The sequence below is a fragment of the Lepidochelys olivacea genome (assembly GCF_965140295.1).
Source record: "Lepidochelys olivacea isolate rLepOli2 genome assembly, chromosome: 4".
NCBI classification, from domain to species: Eukaryota; Metazoa; Chordata; order Testudines; family Cheloniidae; genus Lepidochelys; species Lepidochelys olivacea.
The window spans coordinates 130,710,677-130,728,687 of NC_140414.1; the positions used below are offsets into that span (position 1 = coordinate 130,710,677).

At 43.3% G+C, this 18,011-nt stretch overlaps 1 protein-coding gene across 3 annotated transcripts in view; it reads right to left on the reverse strand.

The window, feature by feature from the left end:
* Positions 1-9,171, reverse strand: part of NAT8L (N-acetyltransferase 8 like) — a 53,284-nt gene extending 44,113 nt beyond the window's left edge. Inside the window, exons 1-2 of one of the 3 annotated variants that reach the window (XM_084626519.1) lie at positions 8,368-9,171; positions 5,681-5,845 (exon numbers count right to left, since the gene is read on the reverse strand). In XM_084626519.1, coding sequence (XP_084482645.1) covers positions 5,681-5,845; positions 8,368-8,701 — 499 coding nt within the window. In that variant the 5' untranslated portion in view covers positions 8,702-9,171. Of the gene's footprint in view, positions 1-5,680; positions 5,878-6,724; positions 7,445-7,966; positions 8,239-8,367 lie in introns of those variants that run through there. The other 2 variants (XM_084626521.1, XM_084626520.1) reach the window with 2 other exon arrangements.
* Positions 9,172-18,011: the final 8,840 nt, after the last annotated feature.

The window sequence follows — 18,011 nt, forward strand, 5'->3', positions numbered from 1 at the left end:
AATTCACTGAAGTACGACAGGGGCCTACCTCTCTGGGGCTCTGCCCTGTGTAGCTGTGCCACTCAAGGAAGAGCCCTCGAAGAAACTGTACTGGAGTCACCACTTCTCCCTTGCTCCTTTTTCTTAAATACAGAGTGCAACTTACCATCCCCCTTGTGCCAGCCTAACTCTACCCACTGGTGCATCGAGGGCAGCGGTACATGCTCTGCCCATTTCCTTGGGAGGGAAAAGGGTGAAGGGGACAGGGAATGCAGGGGCTGTGCTCAGCACCAGACCTGGATTCAGGAGGGTGGGGTCTTATGTCCTCTTACTCTCCTGCCTGGACACGTAAGACAAGATCACAATCTAGCCCACTGACTGAGCTGGTCACTCTGAAAGCCTGCACCAGTTTCGTTAAATAAATTCAGTTAAAAGGGTTGAGATAAACCAGTATAAACTCCTGTCATTTCAATCTAAGAGTAGCTTACTTCACTTTAGATTAAACCTGTTCCTGGTCAATTTAAACTAAACTGCAATAGGAGTCAGAGTAGCAGCTGTGTTAGTCTGTATTCGCAAAAAGAAAAGGAGTACTTTTGGCACCTTAGAGACTAACAAATTTATTTGAGCACAAGCTTTCGTAAGCTACAGCTCACTTCATCGGATGCATTCAGTGGAAAATACAGTGGGGAGATTTATATACATAGAGAACATGAAACAATGGGTGTTACCATACACACTGTAAGGAGGGGGGGGACGACGAGGAGGACACCGACACCTTTTGTAGTGATAATCAAGGTGGGCCATTTCCAGCAATTGACAAGAATGTCTGAGGAACAGTGGGGGGTGGGGAGAATAAACATGGAGAAATAGTTTTACTTTGTGTAATGATCCATCCACTCCCAGTCTTTATTCAAGCCTAAGTTAATTGTATCCAGTTTGCAAATTAATTCCAATTCAGCAGTCTCTCGTTGGAGTCTGTTTTTGAAGTTTATTTTCCACTGAATGCATCCGATGAAGTGAGCTGTAGCTCATGAAAGCTTATGCTCAAATAAATTTGTTAGTCTCTCAGGTGCCACAAGTCTCCTTTTGTTTTTGCAATAGGAGTGTGTTCACAGCCTTTTACACCAGTCCGAATCAGTTAATAAGACACCATATATTAAGTTGCAGCCACTCAGAATATAGAAAAATCCTAAATACCCAGGCTATTGTCAGATTTTAACACATTTAACCAGAATTCAAACGATAAAAAGGCTAGATTTACTTGGCTTAAAAGTGATCATCCTTTTTAGTGGCAACTACTTAATTTTCCATTGGTTTTCCAGTCTAGATCCCAATTTTTGAAGAATCCTGAGCCACTACAAAAATATACAAAACATCAAAACTGTGAAAGAATGTTACAGTTAAAACTTAAGAAGACACTGTGAAATTGATTAGGCAATAAAACTGTCATACCACAAAAGTACTGTACACAAAAATCCAGCTGTGCACATCTTATTTATGTTAAGAACTACTAGAGGCAGGGTTCAATTTCAAATTAACTTCTCACTGTTGCAACTACTGATTTAAAAACTTAATTACATCGTAGAGCCCACACACGACAACATTAGACTCAGAAATTTTCTAAAGACAGATAAGTGAATCTATCATTAAATGTAAGGCTAGTCACTTCCAAAAATTCAGCTCATCTATTTCCCTGACAGGCAATAAAGATTAATTTCTTTACACTAAAATTCAAATCACTCACAATTAACAGTGATGCCCCGTCATCTGTAATGTTTTCCCCACTACTCTTTCTTAGTATCTGGGAAGAATGTGTCAATGCCATCATTTCAAACATGAAATGTTAGTCTTTTCACATTTTTAAAATTAGAAAGACAAGATTACTTACAGCATCAGGGTGTTTTAATAATCTGCTCTTATGCACTAAATCCCCAATCCAGGAGAGTACTAAACATATGAGTATCCTATTAAAGTCAGTTGCAGTCAATTGGATTACTTGTGTGCTTACAGTTAAGTGTGTGCATAAGTGCTTTGCTAGATCGGTCCCTAAATAATGGGGCAAGTAAGAGAGAAAACTGAAAAACTGAGTTTTGTCAAATCTAATTCTGCAAAACTCCAGTCAGCATTATGTATTTATCTGTATATACAGAGCCCATCTCCAAGTATCTGAGCACTAGAGAAAACTTAAAAACCAGCAATAACTAAAATACATTTATTTGGGACCAGTGGATCAGAAAGAAACAGCTATTCTACAAAACATGTAGAAAGAAAAAACAACAACACACCAATAATGCAAAGAATTGCTGAACATTGGGTCTTCAAGCCTGATGAGTAAGTAATGCATCTATACCAAAGGTCATGAAATAGCAACAGAGGCAATTCACTTCAAAGCTTCCATTAGTAATTACTCTGGCTGGGATTTCAAAACACATTGGAAGCTGTGTCCTTTCTGGTTAATGTCTGTAAAAGTGACCCCATATACTGCCTACTGAGTCCCTATAGATCAGATCTTTTGGGTCATTTTTAAACAGTGTTTTGTCATATTTGTTCACTGTGGGCTATTGCTATATCTGGCCTACAACTGCCATACATACCACACGTCTGTACGTCTCACTGTACAACCGAGCTCTGCTCCTCATTAGGGCCTCCAGTTGCTAGTGCACTACAAATAAATAATCCTGATCCCATCAAAGATAATAGCAAAACTTCTTCAATGGCAGCATGATCAGACATTATGGTTCTAGCAGTTTCAAGACTGGCCATCTGTCCTTTTTCTGATGTACCACTGTATGAAACACTGTTCCCATATCCTCCACATTCAAATTCAAAAATAGCAAGCACTTACATAGGGATATCCAAGGAGCCAAAGGGAGTTAGGCATCCAACTAATTGAATTTAATGGGAGTTGGGAACCAAGTATTTGAAAATCCCAGCCTTAACGTTTATCTGTCTTGATGTTTACGTTCCACTCAAATATTAGGATTCCATTTTTTTGTGTTTTTTCACTCAGTCCTGAGGACAGCATGATTTCCCCTCCATACCTGCAGAGAAAGGTTTGCAAGTCTGGCGATGATACAGGAATATTTTCATGGAAAAATAAAGGGATTTAAATCCAGTTTTAAGCAAAATAATGGAGAACACAGAAGACTCTGGTGAGCTTGTGAAACTTATGGGAGTTCACTCACACCTTGGTTTCAGAAAAGGTGTTAGCAAATTATCTATGTAGTTGCTGTCAGTACTGTACAAGTTGTAACAGGGAGCCAGCACTTTTCATTTGAGAGCACTGTAATAATTTGTGGCTTGTGTCCTAACAGCAGATTATGAGGAATAAAATACTTGTGGTTGGAATTTGTATATCATCACGTCTGCATGTTGTGCAAACTGATAGAATATAACTGGCTTAGCATACAACTGACTTACTCATCCACACTCCAAGCCACCTCCAGGATGTAAGCAAACTTTACAATCTCAAAAGCCTACCACATTCAAGGCAGTGCTGGAAAAATGACAGTTTGTCTTGATATCTTAAATCAAAGGGAGGGAATGTGAAACTGAAAGCTGTATATGTTTTGGGAATAGGAGGGAAGGGTGAATTTGATGCTCATGAAAACAGAGGCCAGCTAGCATTACATAGGGTTCCACATTGAATAGGTAGGTGCATTGGAAGCTTCCCCACACATATAATAAAGCTTGCACCTAGTAGCTTCACCACTAAGCCTCAACCCTGACCTGCAGTTTCAGTCCCGTTCTGGCCCTGAAGCTCTCCTCAGCAGAGGCTATGAATTGTGCCAAGTTGTTCAACACTTCTGACATGAGCAACCCTTCAATAAGCAGTACTGATACTATAAATCTGGCGTAAACCTGCCATTTAAGGCACATTTGAACCCTGTCTACTCCTGTTTAAATTCTGACAGATTAAACCAAGAGGGAAGTCCATGAGTTTATTCCAAAATTGAATGACCCATGATGTCAGTAAATAAAGGCAGAGTTTAACACTGTAAAAATCAGATGCGTCTCATTCATAGAGAGAATGTGATTGCACTGATTACTTGTTCTCTGCAGTAACGTAAAGCAAATAACTACTGAAGTTTCTCATTCTTCATCTGAGTACATTTTCTAACTTAATTTTCTATACATACTAATGCTGTAAATATATTCATTGAGATTCATAACTTGAGCACTAGCCATACAACTCACAAGCGTTAATGAAAGATGCATGTCTAAAAACACTTTTCAAATTCAGATTATACCCTTTGTCAAGAATTCCAGATCACTTGTCAAAAAAGCTGCACAAGAGCCCACACTTTCTTTCATTAATAACCACTGCAGAGGTTAAACATTTTTCATTTTTAACCCTTATTTTTAAGGTAGCACCTCCTTTAATGAAGTTTGACATTTTAATTACATGCACACTATACATCACCCCAAATCAGTCAATTGCTATAAAACACTGATCTTCCCAATTTAAATTAGACACTGTAGAATCAGACATAATATTTGTGAGAACCAGTTAATGTATTTAGATGAGAAACAAGATCCGAAAGAAATTGTTCAAAGGCGTATTAATATTTTTATTACAGAATGAACAATTTTTTTAAAGAATACTGAATGTTGGAAATGGAGAAAAAATGTACTTGGTTGTTGTATTATAATATGTTAATCCTCTAGAAATGGCCAGTAGGAGGATCTTACACTTGCAGAACAGAAATGTTGCCGGGGGAAAATGAAAACACATTAAAAAAAAAAGTCTACAGTAGCAATAATAACCTGGCTTCAGAAAGTTACTGGCCATTAGCTTTACACTCCTAACCAGTCACTAATGAAATATATTTGTAGCCTCAAATATTAATCACCCATATTAGGTATCAAGGGGAACTCAAATATCCCCATATATTGGTGTCTATCATAAATTAAAACAAAAAATATATATAATTTAAAAACAAGGTTTTCCCTTTCCTCTGTTTCTTTGACAGATTCCTGTGACAATTCACCTTCTATTTGTGAGCATTTAGGAGACCCTAACAACATATTTACGTAACAAAAAATAAGAATTGTATAACACACAGTACACACACATTATGAATATATAGATGCATACATCACATGTGCAGATAGACAGTACCTCTTTACCTACCTGCTTCATACCTCTTCCAAAACACTTGTTTATGGGAAGTTCTTCTTGAATGATATATGAAAATATACAGACTAACTAAAATGTGTGGCTCCCAAATCTGAAGTGGTGGTATGCAAGTGGGTCCTTCTAAGCAGTTTTGCTAAAATTCCTTCCATCTCCCTGTCCCACCCTGTGCTGGATGCTGTCAGCTGGAGGATGCATGGGCAACTTATAGAGTCCAATGGATATAATTCTCATTAAATAGAACAGACTGGCGCAACTACCTTTAACACAAAAGTGCATCCCAAGGAAACTATAGGTCCAGCATGCAGTGCTTCTCCATGATCCCAGCTACTATGCCAGAATGCTGAAATTGAGCGAGCACTGCATTCTGGAACCTGTAGGCTCCCTGGGCTGTATATCCGTATTAAAGATTAGGGTGGTTCCTCATATTTTGTGCAGCCAGCAGCTTGCATTCTGGCCATTTGTAAGATTTCTCAGTGCTGTTGACATGAGAAAAGCTATTAAAAGGCCATTTTTCCATGAGCAGGATTTGGTGAATGTTCCCTCCATGGAATTAATACTCACCTGGTGGTTTCATGTAATAATTCTCAATATCAGACATGTCCGTATGCAGCGCGCACTCGAGATAGCTGAGGATAACTTTTCTACTGAAGTAGTACCTCATACCCATCAGAAAGATGGGCAAACAGCAGGTCAGCAGCAAGGACTTGGTCACAACAAAGCATATTACTATGGAGATAAGGAAGAGAAATAAACGATACCTGTCAGAAAAGAGAATTTAGTGTTGATTTCGGAATAGAAACCCATTTAAAAAAAAAATCAGACATAACATACATTTGTACAATATAAACAAAAGCTAATCAATTTACATTTTCACAATAATGTATTTTAGATTAATAGCACATTTTTCATTTAAGAACAGCCTGTAAAAAGTTTTATTTAAGACTCCCAATTCACAAGTTACTTTAAAAAATTCAACTATAATAATTATATCACATTTGATGAAGGATTTTGCAGTGTGTTTCTGTAAAAGCTCCCATCCAACTTGCCACAGTTGAAAAATCCTGCAAATATCATTGCGTCACACAAATATCAAAGACAGATGGTGTCTCTATTAAGATATGTCTGCGATTGCTGCTCAGACAAGATTTGACTGCATCACCAGTCCCTGCAGAGAAATCAAAGCACTAAAACCAAGATGTCCACATGTGACTTTCCATTTCTACAGCACTACAGGGGACAAAGCACAACTGTGACTAAGGAAGATATTTTGTGCACACCACCCAGTAGCTGTGGGCTTATTAATTAATTATTTTGGTCACTGGAAGTTATACAGGTTTTCCAGAAGGTCCCTAAGGGCCAGTCATCCCAAAACCTTACACTAGCCTGCTTCAGTATCAGGAAGCAACGTAATGCTGGCCTACCGAAAATAAAACAGCAGACAGCACTGAGATGGCTGCTGGCCCCATCATCACTTACCACTTTGAAAGCTGTGAATCTTAAGCAAGGATGTTTTTAGATCAATCACATAGGCACACAGAGAGAGGCGGGCATAGACTTCATTGTTCTCAGGTGCATTTAGTATCTTACCAATAATTACAAAGTTACCTGACATTCTTTATCATTCCCTTCTCTCTCCCTGGCCCAAAAGGTGAAGGAACCAGCCGTCTTGCCGCATGCAAAGGGCAAGGGCATGAGAGAGAAAAAGGGTCCACATGGTGTTTTCTTTGGGGGGGCTTTTGCATTGACGGCAACTGACATTATCTTGCAGAGGTAATTTTTTTTCAGCTATTAAACCCTATCAAGGAGCAAGTAAATATCGGAACAATCTAGTTTCCTCTCGGCTGCCAGCTGGCCAAGGCAGGGATCCCGCCTTAGTTTACGTTTTATGCAGCTTTGTAACTTGCATCAACCCCGAAGATGCAATGTTTAATAAACTCATAAGGCACGCGGCTTTGAATTAATACTAAACCGGGCAGCTCTCTGCAATACGCGCTGGTTACAAACAACGTCTCGCCCCTCGACCCCGCTGAGGTCAGGGCCCCGCGCGGCTGCACGCCGCAGGGCGACCCCAGCCGCCGCCTCTGCAGCCAGGAGGTGGCGCGAGACCTCCCGGGTCCAACGTCCCGCAGCGGCGGCGTCTCGCGCCCGAGCCCGGCGGTCTCTAGGTAACGCTGGAACCCGGCTGCAGCCGCTGCCCCGCCCAGGTGCCGAGAGAGAGCGGGGAGAGCGGCGGGCGGAGAGCGGCGGCGGCGGCGGCGCCGCTCCCATTCATCGCTTCACCTCCCCCCGCCCCAGCGGAGCGCAGCATCCCGGCCTGGAATAACTGGAAAGGCGAGTCTGTCTGCGCCGCGCAGGGACTCGCCGCCGCCGCCTCCCGCACAGGCGGCAGCAGCTCCCGGCCCCGCTCCGGCCAGGCTGCGCCGGGCGCACCGGCCCCGGGCAGCAAACCCCCGCAGGCTTGCAGAGAGGAGCACCCGCCGCCCCGCCCCACACTTCTCCTCCGCCCGCCAGTGCAGGGAGACGCACACAATACACACCCCTGCACCCCCTTCCCCAGCGAGCTGCAGGGACCCCCCCCCTCCCCTTGCGCGCGCGCACACACACAGGCAGAAGCAGAGCTCGCAAGTCCCTGCCCCCGACACCCAGTCCGGGGATACCTCTCCTAGACACCCAGAGCCACCGGAGCCGGCCGCGCGCCCCGCTCCCTCTAGAGGGAAGCCCCTTGGACACGCAGCCCCTCAGACCTGCAGAGAACATCCGCCCCCAACTTATCTCCCCGGAGGACGCTCCCCACCCCTAGCCAGTAGCCACGCGCACCCCATGTGCAAGCAGGGAACCCCCACCCACACGTTGCTCGCAGGCTGGCTGCTGCCCGCATGCGGAGTGCAGGCGGAGTGCATCGATCGGTGTTGCACACTCCGCTCTGCAGTGATCTCCAAAGCGGGGCTCACGGTCCAGTGCTGCGTTCCTGCTCCTCGCAGTCGCCCGAGGTAGAGATCCGCTGTTTGCAATATTGCGACTTTTTAACTGGCCTGACTTTTGCACCATGACAGGATAAGATGCTGAGGCTGCGGCTGTTCTTTCCCTCCAGCACCAGCAGCTCTGAGACAGCAATTCTGCACCAAATATTAATAGGATCGATGCAGGGATGGGTTCTCCATCCTTCAACACAGATCTTATTACCATTCTTCCTTTTTATTACAATTGCTGAACAAGTGTGCCCCCTAAAAAAAAGTGAATATACTTACTAGCGAGTATCCCATAGAGCAACTGAATGAGGGGGTGGTGTTTTAACCCTCTAAATGCGGTGTTAGGAATCCTTTCCATGATTCCTTCATAAAATATACGGCGCACCACCTCTTGCTCGGAAGGATGAAATTCTCGTATATAAACGTTGTCTTTCTTGAAATCCTCTTCCACACCACTCAGAGAAGCTGCGGAGGAGGAAGGTGAGCCAGATAAGGAGGGCCACATCTGGGAGGAAGACACAATGATCGCATCTTTTTTGGATCCTGAAATTGATTCATGATCTTCCGCCACAATCTTAGTCTCACAAACCATTTTGGGAGACGAACAATGCATGCAAACTGGCCGAGAAACAAAAAGGAGCCCGGCTTTAAATAAGAAACAAAACACGCCAAGCAGTAACTGAGAGGAGCAGCTTTTATGAGTGCGAAACAAACGGAGCTGCGTGGAAAGCGAGAAAGGAGGGCCAGTGCATTTTGGAGAAGTATTTATAATGCAGCAGAGCCGGTGCAATTCGGAATCAGGGGGTCCCTCAGGGTCCTAGCGTCCTTTGTATTGGCTGGCAGGGGTCACCATGTGATCTCCAGGGGTGGGGAGGAGAAACACCTCCTTTGCCTTGCGTTTTATTGCTCATTACTACAGCATGCATTTCATTTCCTCTTCTTTTAACTATCCAAGCCCTGCTGGGGTATACAGATACTACGCAAATCTGTCAGAGGTGGGCCTGTCTCCTTGGAGAGGAGAGGAGTATGATTGACTTTGTTTAGCAAGGGCTCTGACTGAGGTTCAGGTTGACACGTTGCAGAGTTCGCAGCATAAAATGTCTGGCATTTAGGTAATCTAGAATTCTTCTTGAAAACTACCTGCTCCTTAAAAGACTACCAATTCCTCTTTGTTTCAGTAAAATCTATGTAGGAAAAACATGCACAGATTGTTCTAGAAATAGTGACTATCTAAAATCTATCTCTCTGTATATACATGCTTGCATACATTTACATGGCTGTATGTATATAGATTCTTGTGTATACATGCGCATATATAGCCAGTTATCTAGAACATCTGTCTAAAAATCCACTGATATATACCTATATAGTCATTATTCTGCAGCATGGAATCTCATTAATGGTCTCAAGAAAGTGGAAAACTTGAGGTTGATTTGGCACCTAATCCTAGTGATTCGAATTTGGTCTCAAAGTATGTAGAGTTTATAATGCACGAAGTGCGGCATGTATTTATTAATAAGGCCTTATATCAAAAGCGATAGGGGTGACAAACTAATGACAACTTTGAATTTTCGTTAGGGAACATTCTGGTTTCAAAATGCATTTGCTTACTTTTCAAAAATGTAACTAACACCTGGCTAAGTTCCTGCTGGAGGCCACATTCAGCTGGGGGGGAGTTCGCTTTTCTTGAGTGGGAGAGCAAGTCACTCACCACTGCGGATAGTTTCCGGGGATTAATTCTTTCTTCCCTCCCTTCGTGCATATAAAAGCAGCACTCTCCACCCCCAGTCCCTATTTCTAAAAATACACCGCTCAGCTCCACAGAAGTAAACAGCGATCTCGAACCCACGTGAACAACATTCAAAGGGATTTTGGTGTGGCAAACATTAGGGGATTGCTTTCCTCGCGCGATTCTTCCCCCCCTTACAAGAAAACAATCAAAAGAAACATTTTCAGTTGTCATCAAATAACACACACACAAGCTTAGGTCGCGCTGAACTTTTTCTGCAGCAGGAATCCCGTGCCCGGCACTACGGCGCTGCCTTGTTTTCCGCCGGGCGCCAATAAAGGTGAGTAACGTGCCCCAGCCCCCGGGGCGCACTCCGCCAGCAGGCTCCGGCGCGCCACTCCCACGATGAAGCGCCCTCGCGCCTCGGACTGCCAGGGCAGCGCGTTTTGCTCCTCGGGCGACTAGACGCAGGGTGTGTGGGGGGGGGGTCTCCCTGCCCGGGACAACCCTGCGCCCGTTACTCGGGCTGTGCATTGGCCGGAGCCTCCCCTCGAGGCTTCCTGGAGAATTAGGGCTCGGCAAAGCCATTCAAACAGGCGGACCCGCCAACTCCAGCAACCCACAAGGAGCTGGGGCTGGAGGAGGGGCGCGGACCCGCAGGAGGAGGAGGAGGAGGACTCTCGTCTCCGCAGCGCCCAACAGCTCAGGCTATCCCGGTTTCAACCGGCCGGGACAGCATCGCTGGTCTCCCCCCACTCCTCCAGCTCCCTCCTCCGCTTGAAGCATGCGCCTTGCAGCTTCAGTGCAGGTAGCGGCTTCGCCACTGGCTTGCGCGCAGCGCGGCTTGGCGAGGAGGCGCGTGGGGAAAGGGCTGGCGACAGCGCTTCCCAGCTTCATTAATGCGGGCGGCGAAGAAAGGAGCAATCGCCCGCCTCTCCCGCTGGAGCCCAGGCTGCTGGCATGAGCTGCCTTCTCCCCAGGCTGCCGGTTCCCGCTGGGTTTTACTGCAAGAGGCTGGAGCACCAGGCGCTGGCTACAAACAGTGGTGCAGGGGTTGGACCCAGAGAGACTTGAAATTTAAGTGCCTGCGAGTGGAGCTGCTCTTCCGTTAACAGCCATGAGATCAAACAATAGGAATAATGCCTGGCAATAAAGGAAATGTTTGTGGTTTGATAACTCTTGAATTATAATCGCCCTGTGTTTATACTGCTGAGAATTTACTAGGCAACAAGACAAGCACAGCGGCTGTTCAGTGTATTGATGAGATCAGTAACTGGTGAAAAGCTAGGAAACAAAGGTAGGAATAAAATGGTCAGTTTTCACAGTGGGGCCAGGTAAATAGCAGAGTCACCCAGGGAACTGTACTGGGGCCAGTGCAGTTCAACATATTTATAACTAAGCTGGAAAATGGGGTCAACAGTGAGGTGGCGAAGTTGGTAGATGATACAAAATTACCCCATGGTAGTTAAGTGCAAAGCTGACTGCAAAGAGTTGCAAAGGGATCTCACAAAACTGGGTGACTGAGCACCAAAATGATTGATGAAATTCAGTGTAGATTAGTGCAAAGTAATGGACACTGGAAAACATAATCCCAACTATACATATAAAATGATGAGGACTAAGTTAGCTGTTACCATTCAAGAAAGAGATCTTGGAGTCATCGTGGATAGCTCTCTGTGAAAACCTCTGGTTAATGTGCAGCAGCAGTCTAAAAAGCTAGCAGAACATTAGGAACGGGCTAGATAATAAAACATAAAATATGGTAAAGTCACTATTTAAATCCATGGTACGTCCACACCTGGAATACTGTGTACAGTTCTGGTTGTCCCATCTCAAAAAAGATATATTAGAATTGGCAAAAATGATGAAGGGGATGGAACAACTTCCAGATGAGGAGAGATTAAAAAGACTGGGACTTTTTCAGGTTGGAAAAGAGATGGCTAAGGTGGGCTATGAGGGAGGTCTGTAGAATCAAGAATGATGTGGAGAAAGTGAGTAAGGAAGTGTTATTTACCCCTTGACCTAACACAAGAACCACAGGTCACCAAATAAAATTAAGAGGCAGCAGGTTTAAAACAAACATAAGGAAGTACTTCTTCACACAACGCACAGTCCACCTGGAGAACTCATTGCTAGGGATTGTTGTGAAGGTCAAAATTGTTACTGGGTTCAAAAAAAGAGCTAGATAAGTTCATGGAGGATAGGTCCACGAATGGCTGTTAGCCAGGTTCGTCAGGGACACAACCCCATGTTCTAGGTGTCCCTATACTTCTGACTGCCGGAAACTGGGACTGGATGATGGGGTGGAGCACTCGATAATTACCCTGCTCTGTTCATTGTCTCTGAATTATCTGGCACTTGCCACTGTCAGAGGACAGGATGCTGGGCTAGATGGACCACTGGTCTGACCCACTATTGCCATTCTTATTTTCTAAAATCTAAAGGCAAACACTGAGCTGAAGTATTCTTCTTTTTAATTTACAGCCCTTTAGGTCTTGTCCAGACAGGAAGGTTAATCTGCAGCTTTTTGCTGCATCAGGTAATACAGTTTATGCAAGCCGCAGTAATAAGGTGCACACAGGATGGTGTGCCCTGTCAATGTGCATCTTTGTGTACGCATGGCAATTGTTTGCTGCTGACTGTGGGCATGGTATTCTTGGAGAGTATCCTGTTCCTAATGTTCTGTTAGTTTTTTTGACTGCCTGCTGCTGCATGTTAAGCGGATGTCTTCAGAGAACTATCCACAATAACTCCAAGATCTCTTTCTTGAGTGGTAACAGCTAATATAGACCCTGAAAACTACAGACCTCAGGCAAGATCTTTATGTCTTTGAAGTATATTTTAAACAATATTTAATTTTCATCTAGCTAGGCTATATAGAAGTCAGAGGTCCATATATTTTTGTTTGACCTCTTCTAGTCAGACATTTCACTTTCCTGAGACAACTAGCAGTGTGCACTTGTTGTTTAATAATTAGCCAAGATACATAAAAATCAGTAGTAAGAACCCATCCCGTTCCTTTTTAAGAAGAATAATGTCCTGGATGTATTGTAATCACTGAAGCTTCCTCCCTCCCGTCCAGCCCAGGACTCCCCTAATTTACCTGTCTGAGGGCTTGTGTACATATAGAATTATTCCTGATTAACTCTATGTGTGGACATCCTTATTCCAGAATAGGAGTTAATAGAGTTAATCAGGAATAATTCCATGTGTATGCAAGCCTTTAGCACTTACCCAGATACTACAGTGATGAGACCCATGTATCTCACAAACACTGATTAATGTATTCTCTCAACACTCCTGCAAGTACTACTACCCTCATTTTACAGACAGGGAACAGGGGCACAGAGATATTAAATGACTTGCCCATGGTCACACAATGAGTCTGTTACAAAAGCAGGCATTGAACCAGATCTCTTGAATCTTGGTACTGGCGTAACCACTGGCATAACCACAAAACTGTTCTTTCTCCTTTATTTTAAACCTAGATTTTCAGATTTCACTAGAAACTGGAGGACACTAGAAGCTCTAACTCTGTTGCTGAGCTGTGGAAAATAAAGGGAGGAATTAGTGAAAGAGCAGTCAACCGTGACTGACTGAAGCAAATGTCAATGAAAAGTCAGGGCCCAATCCTGCTCTCATCGTGCAAAACTCCAATTGACTTTAAAGGGAGCCAATTTGGGCCCTAAGAAAAGAAGGGAAATTGTTAAATGTTTGGCAAGCCAACTGCTTTGCCAGGGGCGTTGAGTATTTTAGAATGCAGTTGTCATCCCAAGTCACTAAGCATTTTCCTCTTCATTTACTTCTGCTTCTCCAGAACCTAAGGGTGTATCTAACCAGATGGCATGAACTTCCCATGAACCTGATGGATCTAGCTAATTTAATTAAGATGGACATTCTTTTTAGAGTCCTGAATTTTATTCAGCTGCTGTCAGCCCTTCTCCCTGTTTGGTATAAGAAGACAATTTTTATGGATGTTTGATGCATTCCTGCGGAAAGGCAAAATCCCCAGAATCAGTTTGAGTAAACTACACATGGTTGAGAACTGGAGAGATCTGAATATTCTACACAAGAAACTTTACAATTGGGTGGCCCTATTTGTGACTGACTCCACTTAGAAGAATTAGAGACTAAACATATCAAGCTGGTAAGCACTGGAAGTGCTTCAGATTTGATCTGTGGTAATGGGGAGTCACTTGCCATAACACTTTGCAGAGCATAAGAATAAAAGAATGACCATACTGGGTCGGACCAAAGGTCCATCTAGCCCAGTCCATTTAGCCAAGCTATCAACAGTGGCCAATGCCAGATGCTTCAGGGGGAATGAACAAAAGAGGTAATCATCAAGTGAACCATGCCCTGTCGCCCATTCCCAGCTTCTGGCAAACAAGGTAGGGACACCATCCCTGCAACCCAATCATAAGAGAAACTCCAAAGGCATGGTACTTGATCACAAAATCTTTCTATCCCATCCCAGAGAAATGCACTACATGCATACTCTGTGAAACTTTTAGGTGTCAAAGATGGGAGTCAAAGGGACTGAGCCAGATCAAATCTTTTCTTCTAACCCAGACTACTGCAACCTTTAAACAAATGAAACTTCCTCTGCTAGAAAAGGGCTTTTATATGTTCTTCCTTAAGGAGAGGTATTCTCCAGGGTAGGTCCCCTTTCAACCAGATCTTCAGTGAGACAAGGTGGGTGAAGAAATATCTTTTATTGGACCAACATGGTCTCTCTCTCACCATCAGAAGTTGGTCCAATAAAAGATATTACCACAACCCTCCTTGTCTCTCTAATATCCTGGGAGTGACACTGCTACAACTACACTGCATAGAAGGGGTGCTGGCACAATTTGTTTAGTGGGGGGGTGCTGAGAGCTACTGAACCCTGTATATGATGGAAACCACCTCAAGCCAGGGCGTGCTGCTGCACCCCCAATACCAGCACCTATGCTGCACAGAACCAAATTTTTGTAAGCCGTTGCTCGCAGGCCTGCAGACATCCAGTGGACTTGAGGAGAGAGGCTCTGGTGTGCTCTGCAGTGTAGAACCTTGGGCTGAAACCCCTGGTACAATGGCTAGGTCTCAGTAATACAAGCCACTACAATAATTTTACCATTCAGATTTGGTGATTAATCAATTTAAAGCAGAAAGAGCACAAAGTTCTGTGAAATGCAGAAAATCTACAGCATCCTTCTTTCATTACCTGGAACTTCTCCTGGGAGGCAGTTTTGTGTTGTACCCTTAATATCTCCATCATCAGAAAATCAAGGAACATATCAAGATTTACAAACCTTTGTTCTTAATTAGAAAGAGCTATATTTCTCCAGAATTCCTCAGATCCATGACTTGGCTCACAGATCTGAGAATCTTCTCATACGTCCACTAAAAACTTCTTCAAGATACTGAGCACACACTAGCATTTGGCTGGAGAACCTGGGCATGGACACTCTGATAACCCACTTGTCAAGAGTTCTTATCTGTTGTGTCTCTTCTGGAACCTCTGGAGGCCGTATACGCTGAATTTCATCTGCGTAGGGTTGAGAAGGAAGAAAAATGTAAATTGATCTCTGACTTTGTTAATTTGTAAGATGGGCATATGAATACAAGACAATTTTCTGTGTCTCTGGGGCATAAAAATTTCTTGCTTAATCCTAAAAAGGGATTATTTAGGATATGTCTATACAACAAAGAAAAATCTGTGGCTGGCCTGTGTCAGCCGACCTGGGCTCGGGCTATCAGGTTGTTTCATTGCTGTGTAGACTTCCGGGCTCTGGCTGGAGCCTGTAATAACTTGCACAACATTTCCTGGTACTAAACCATTAAAAATTTTAATATCGGCGAAAGGCCAAAGCAAATCTGAAATTTTAGTTCAATGGTTCCGTGTACTTCATTGAGAACATTGTGTTGCTTTTAATGATTGATCATTAAATCATCTAGGGAGCTCTAGAAAAGGATGTGTTGGGTTTTCATAGTTTATTCCTTATATTCACTCAGTGTATGGCAGTGGTTTTCTACGTTTTTGCATTTGCGGACCCCTAATAAATTTGGAATAGAGGTGTGAACTCCTTTGGAAATCTTAGACATAGTCTGTGGACCCCCAGAGGACTACACTAGATGACCCTTGCGTTCCTTTTTAACCCTATTGTTCTATGACCACAGATTGAAAACCACTGTTCTATAGTTATGACAACCTTTCATGGACCCCGTAAACATAGTCCACGGCCCACAGGTTGAAAACCACCGGTAAAAAGCATTCTGCAACACTGCTGAGTACGCCCAAGAGCTCTTGTCACATCACTGCACATTTTGTCTCAATTGATATATAGAAGTTTCATTTTAACCCTTTATAACCCCCTTATTTACTGCTATTTTCTCCACAGGCATTTAAACTGTTCTTTGGGCATTTGGGAGCATGGTAAATAGGATAAGTTCAGCCTAGTGCCCCCAATGTCTAAAAATCAATGTCTAATTACAATCACAGTGTATAAAAACCCTATTCTAACCAATTCCGAAATGCTGTTTTCACTCCCAGTGTACACAGCTTTGCTTATGCAATTATAAGATAGTATTTGCAGTGCCACGTTTTTTCTAAGAGTACTGGCATGGAACAAACAGCATTTTGGAGGTTCATAAAGGGTTAAAATCATATCTAATGAAGGATGAATTCTCTCTGAAGGGTACGCCCCATGCCATTCTGGTTTTGGATTACACACATGGCTATACCTATGGTTTGCCCAGTCTCCTCCCATTCAAATAGTAAAGTGTGTGGCTGCAGCTTTGCCTCCGGCAGTGATTTAAATGCCCACATATTTGTCAGCATGGAATGTCAATATGGCCATGGGGAAAGCACCTATTTTTAACCCTATATGGTCACGGCTCAAGTCAGGTCTGATTTTTCACAGGTTTTTCTGTCATTCACTTAAAATGATCACTGCTGTGACTGTTCTTTGTATTTACAGAGCACCTTTCAGGTAAGGATCTGAATGAATTTTACCGATTGACTGAATGAGTTAGGGAGGGAAGCTTTACAGTACCCGTTTTACAGATGACTAAACAAAGAGGTTAAGTGACAACATGTCTATGCAGAAGTGATTCCAAGTCCCTCAGTCTAGACTAAATTTGATATGAAATGTTATGATGAAGCTAAATGAAGCATTTTGTTCCAGGTCAAACTCATGTTTTGTTCAACTCCAGACAATTTTTTTTTTACTTTTCAATTAGCTAAATACTTTGAAAAATTTCATTTCTGGCTTGATTCAAAATGATTTCCCCTTCCACCCAGCCCCCCCCCACCAGTTTTTCAGAATTGTCAGCAAACTGAAAACCCCATTATTCACACAGCTCTAATAAGAACCCCACAGTAGGGAAATAGGGTCAATCTCCCATCCCGCTACCCCCTGATTGCTAATAGAGATCCCCGAAGAATAAGTTTTAATATCCCTTCTGAAATGTTTGGTTTCATTAATTATAACAACTCTGGATATTCTTTATAGCCACATAAATGCCCAATCCCGTTTTTGAATCTTAAATTCTTGACCTCAACAACTTTCTGTTGCAATGAATTTCCCACATTTTGATGTGATTGAATAGCCTCTTGGTCTTGTGTTACTGGGTGCAAGCAAGGTAAAGTGGATTTCTAAACCATACTTAAGTTAACACATTCTCACTGGGTGTGTGATGTGCAAGGGAGACTCAGTGAACAGAAAGTTGGGAAGAAGTTGTTGGGATTATGGTAAAATCAATCACGGGTTAAGGTGAAATAAAGCAACTTTAATTTATGCCCCTTGTTTTCACCATACAGGGAAGAACAGGAATAACTTGCTTGCAGGGACATACTACACTTATGTATCTACTGTCTCTGTTATTGATCAAGATCACTGCAGGGATCCGGAAGAATTTCTTCCCCTCCCCTTCCCTCCCCATATACAGCATTACACAGCTGGCTAGATGCATTATGGGGACGCAAAATACCAGAATAGGTGGATCAGAACAGTGTGATTTTTGAGTATAGCGACTTTTATGTCTCATACGCAAGTCCTTGCTGAAGAATTAGGATTCCTAGTTTTCCTTGTGCAGGCAAGGCCTTAGAAGTCTAAAACTGACATCTCCTGTGAAATAGCTTAATTTAGCTGCACATGTACCGTTGTTTTGCTTACAACAGGGAAAGTGGAGGTTGGCTGCTGACATTCAG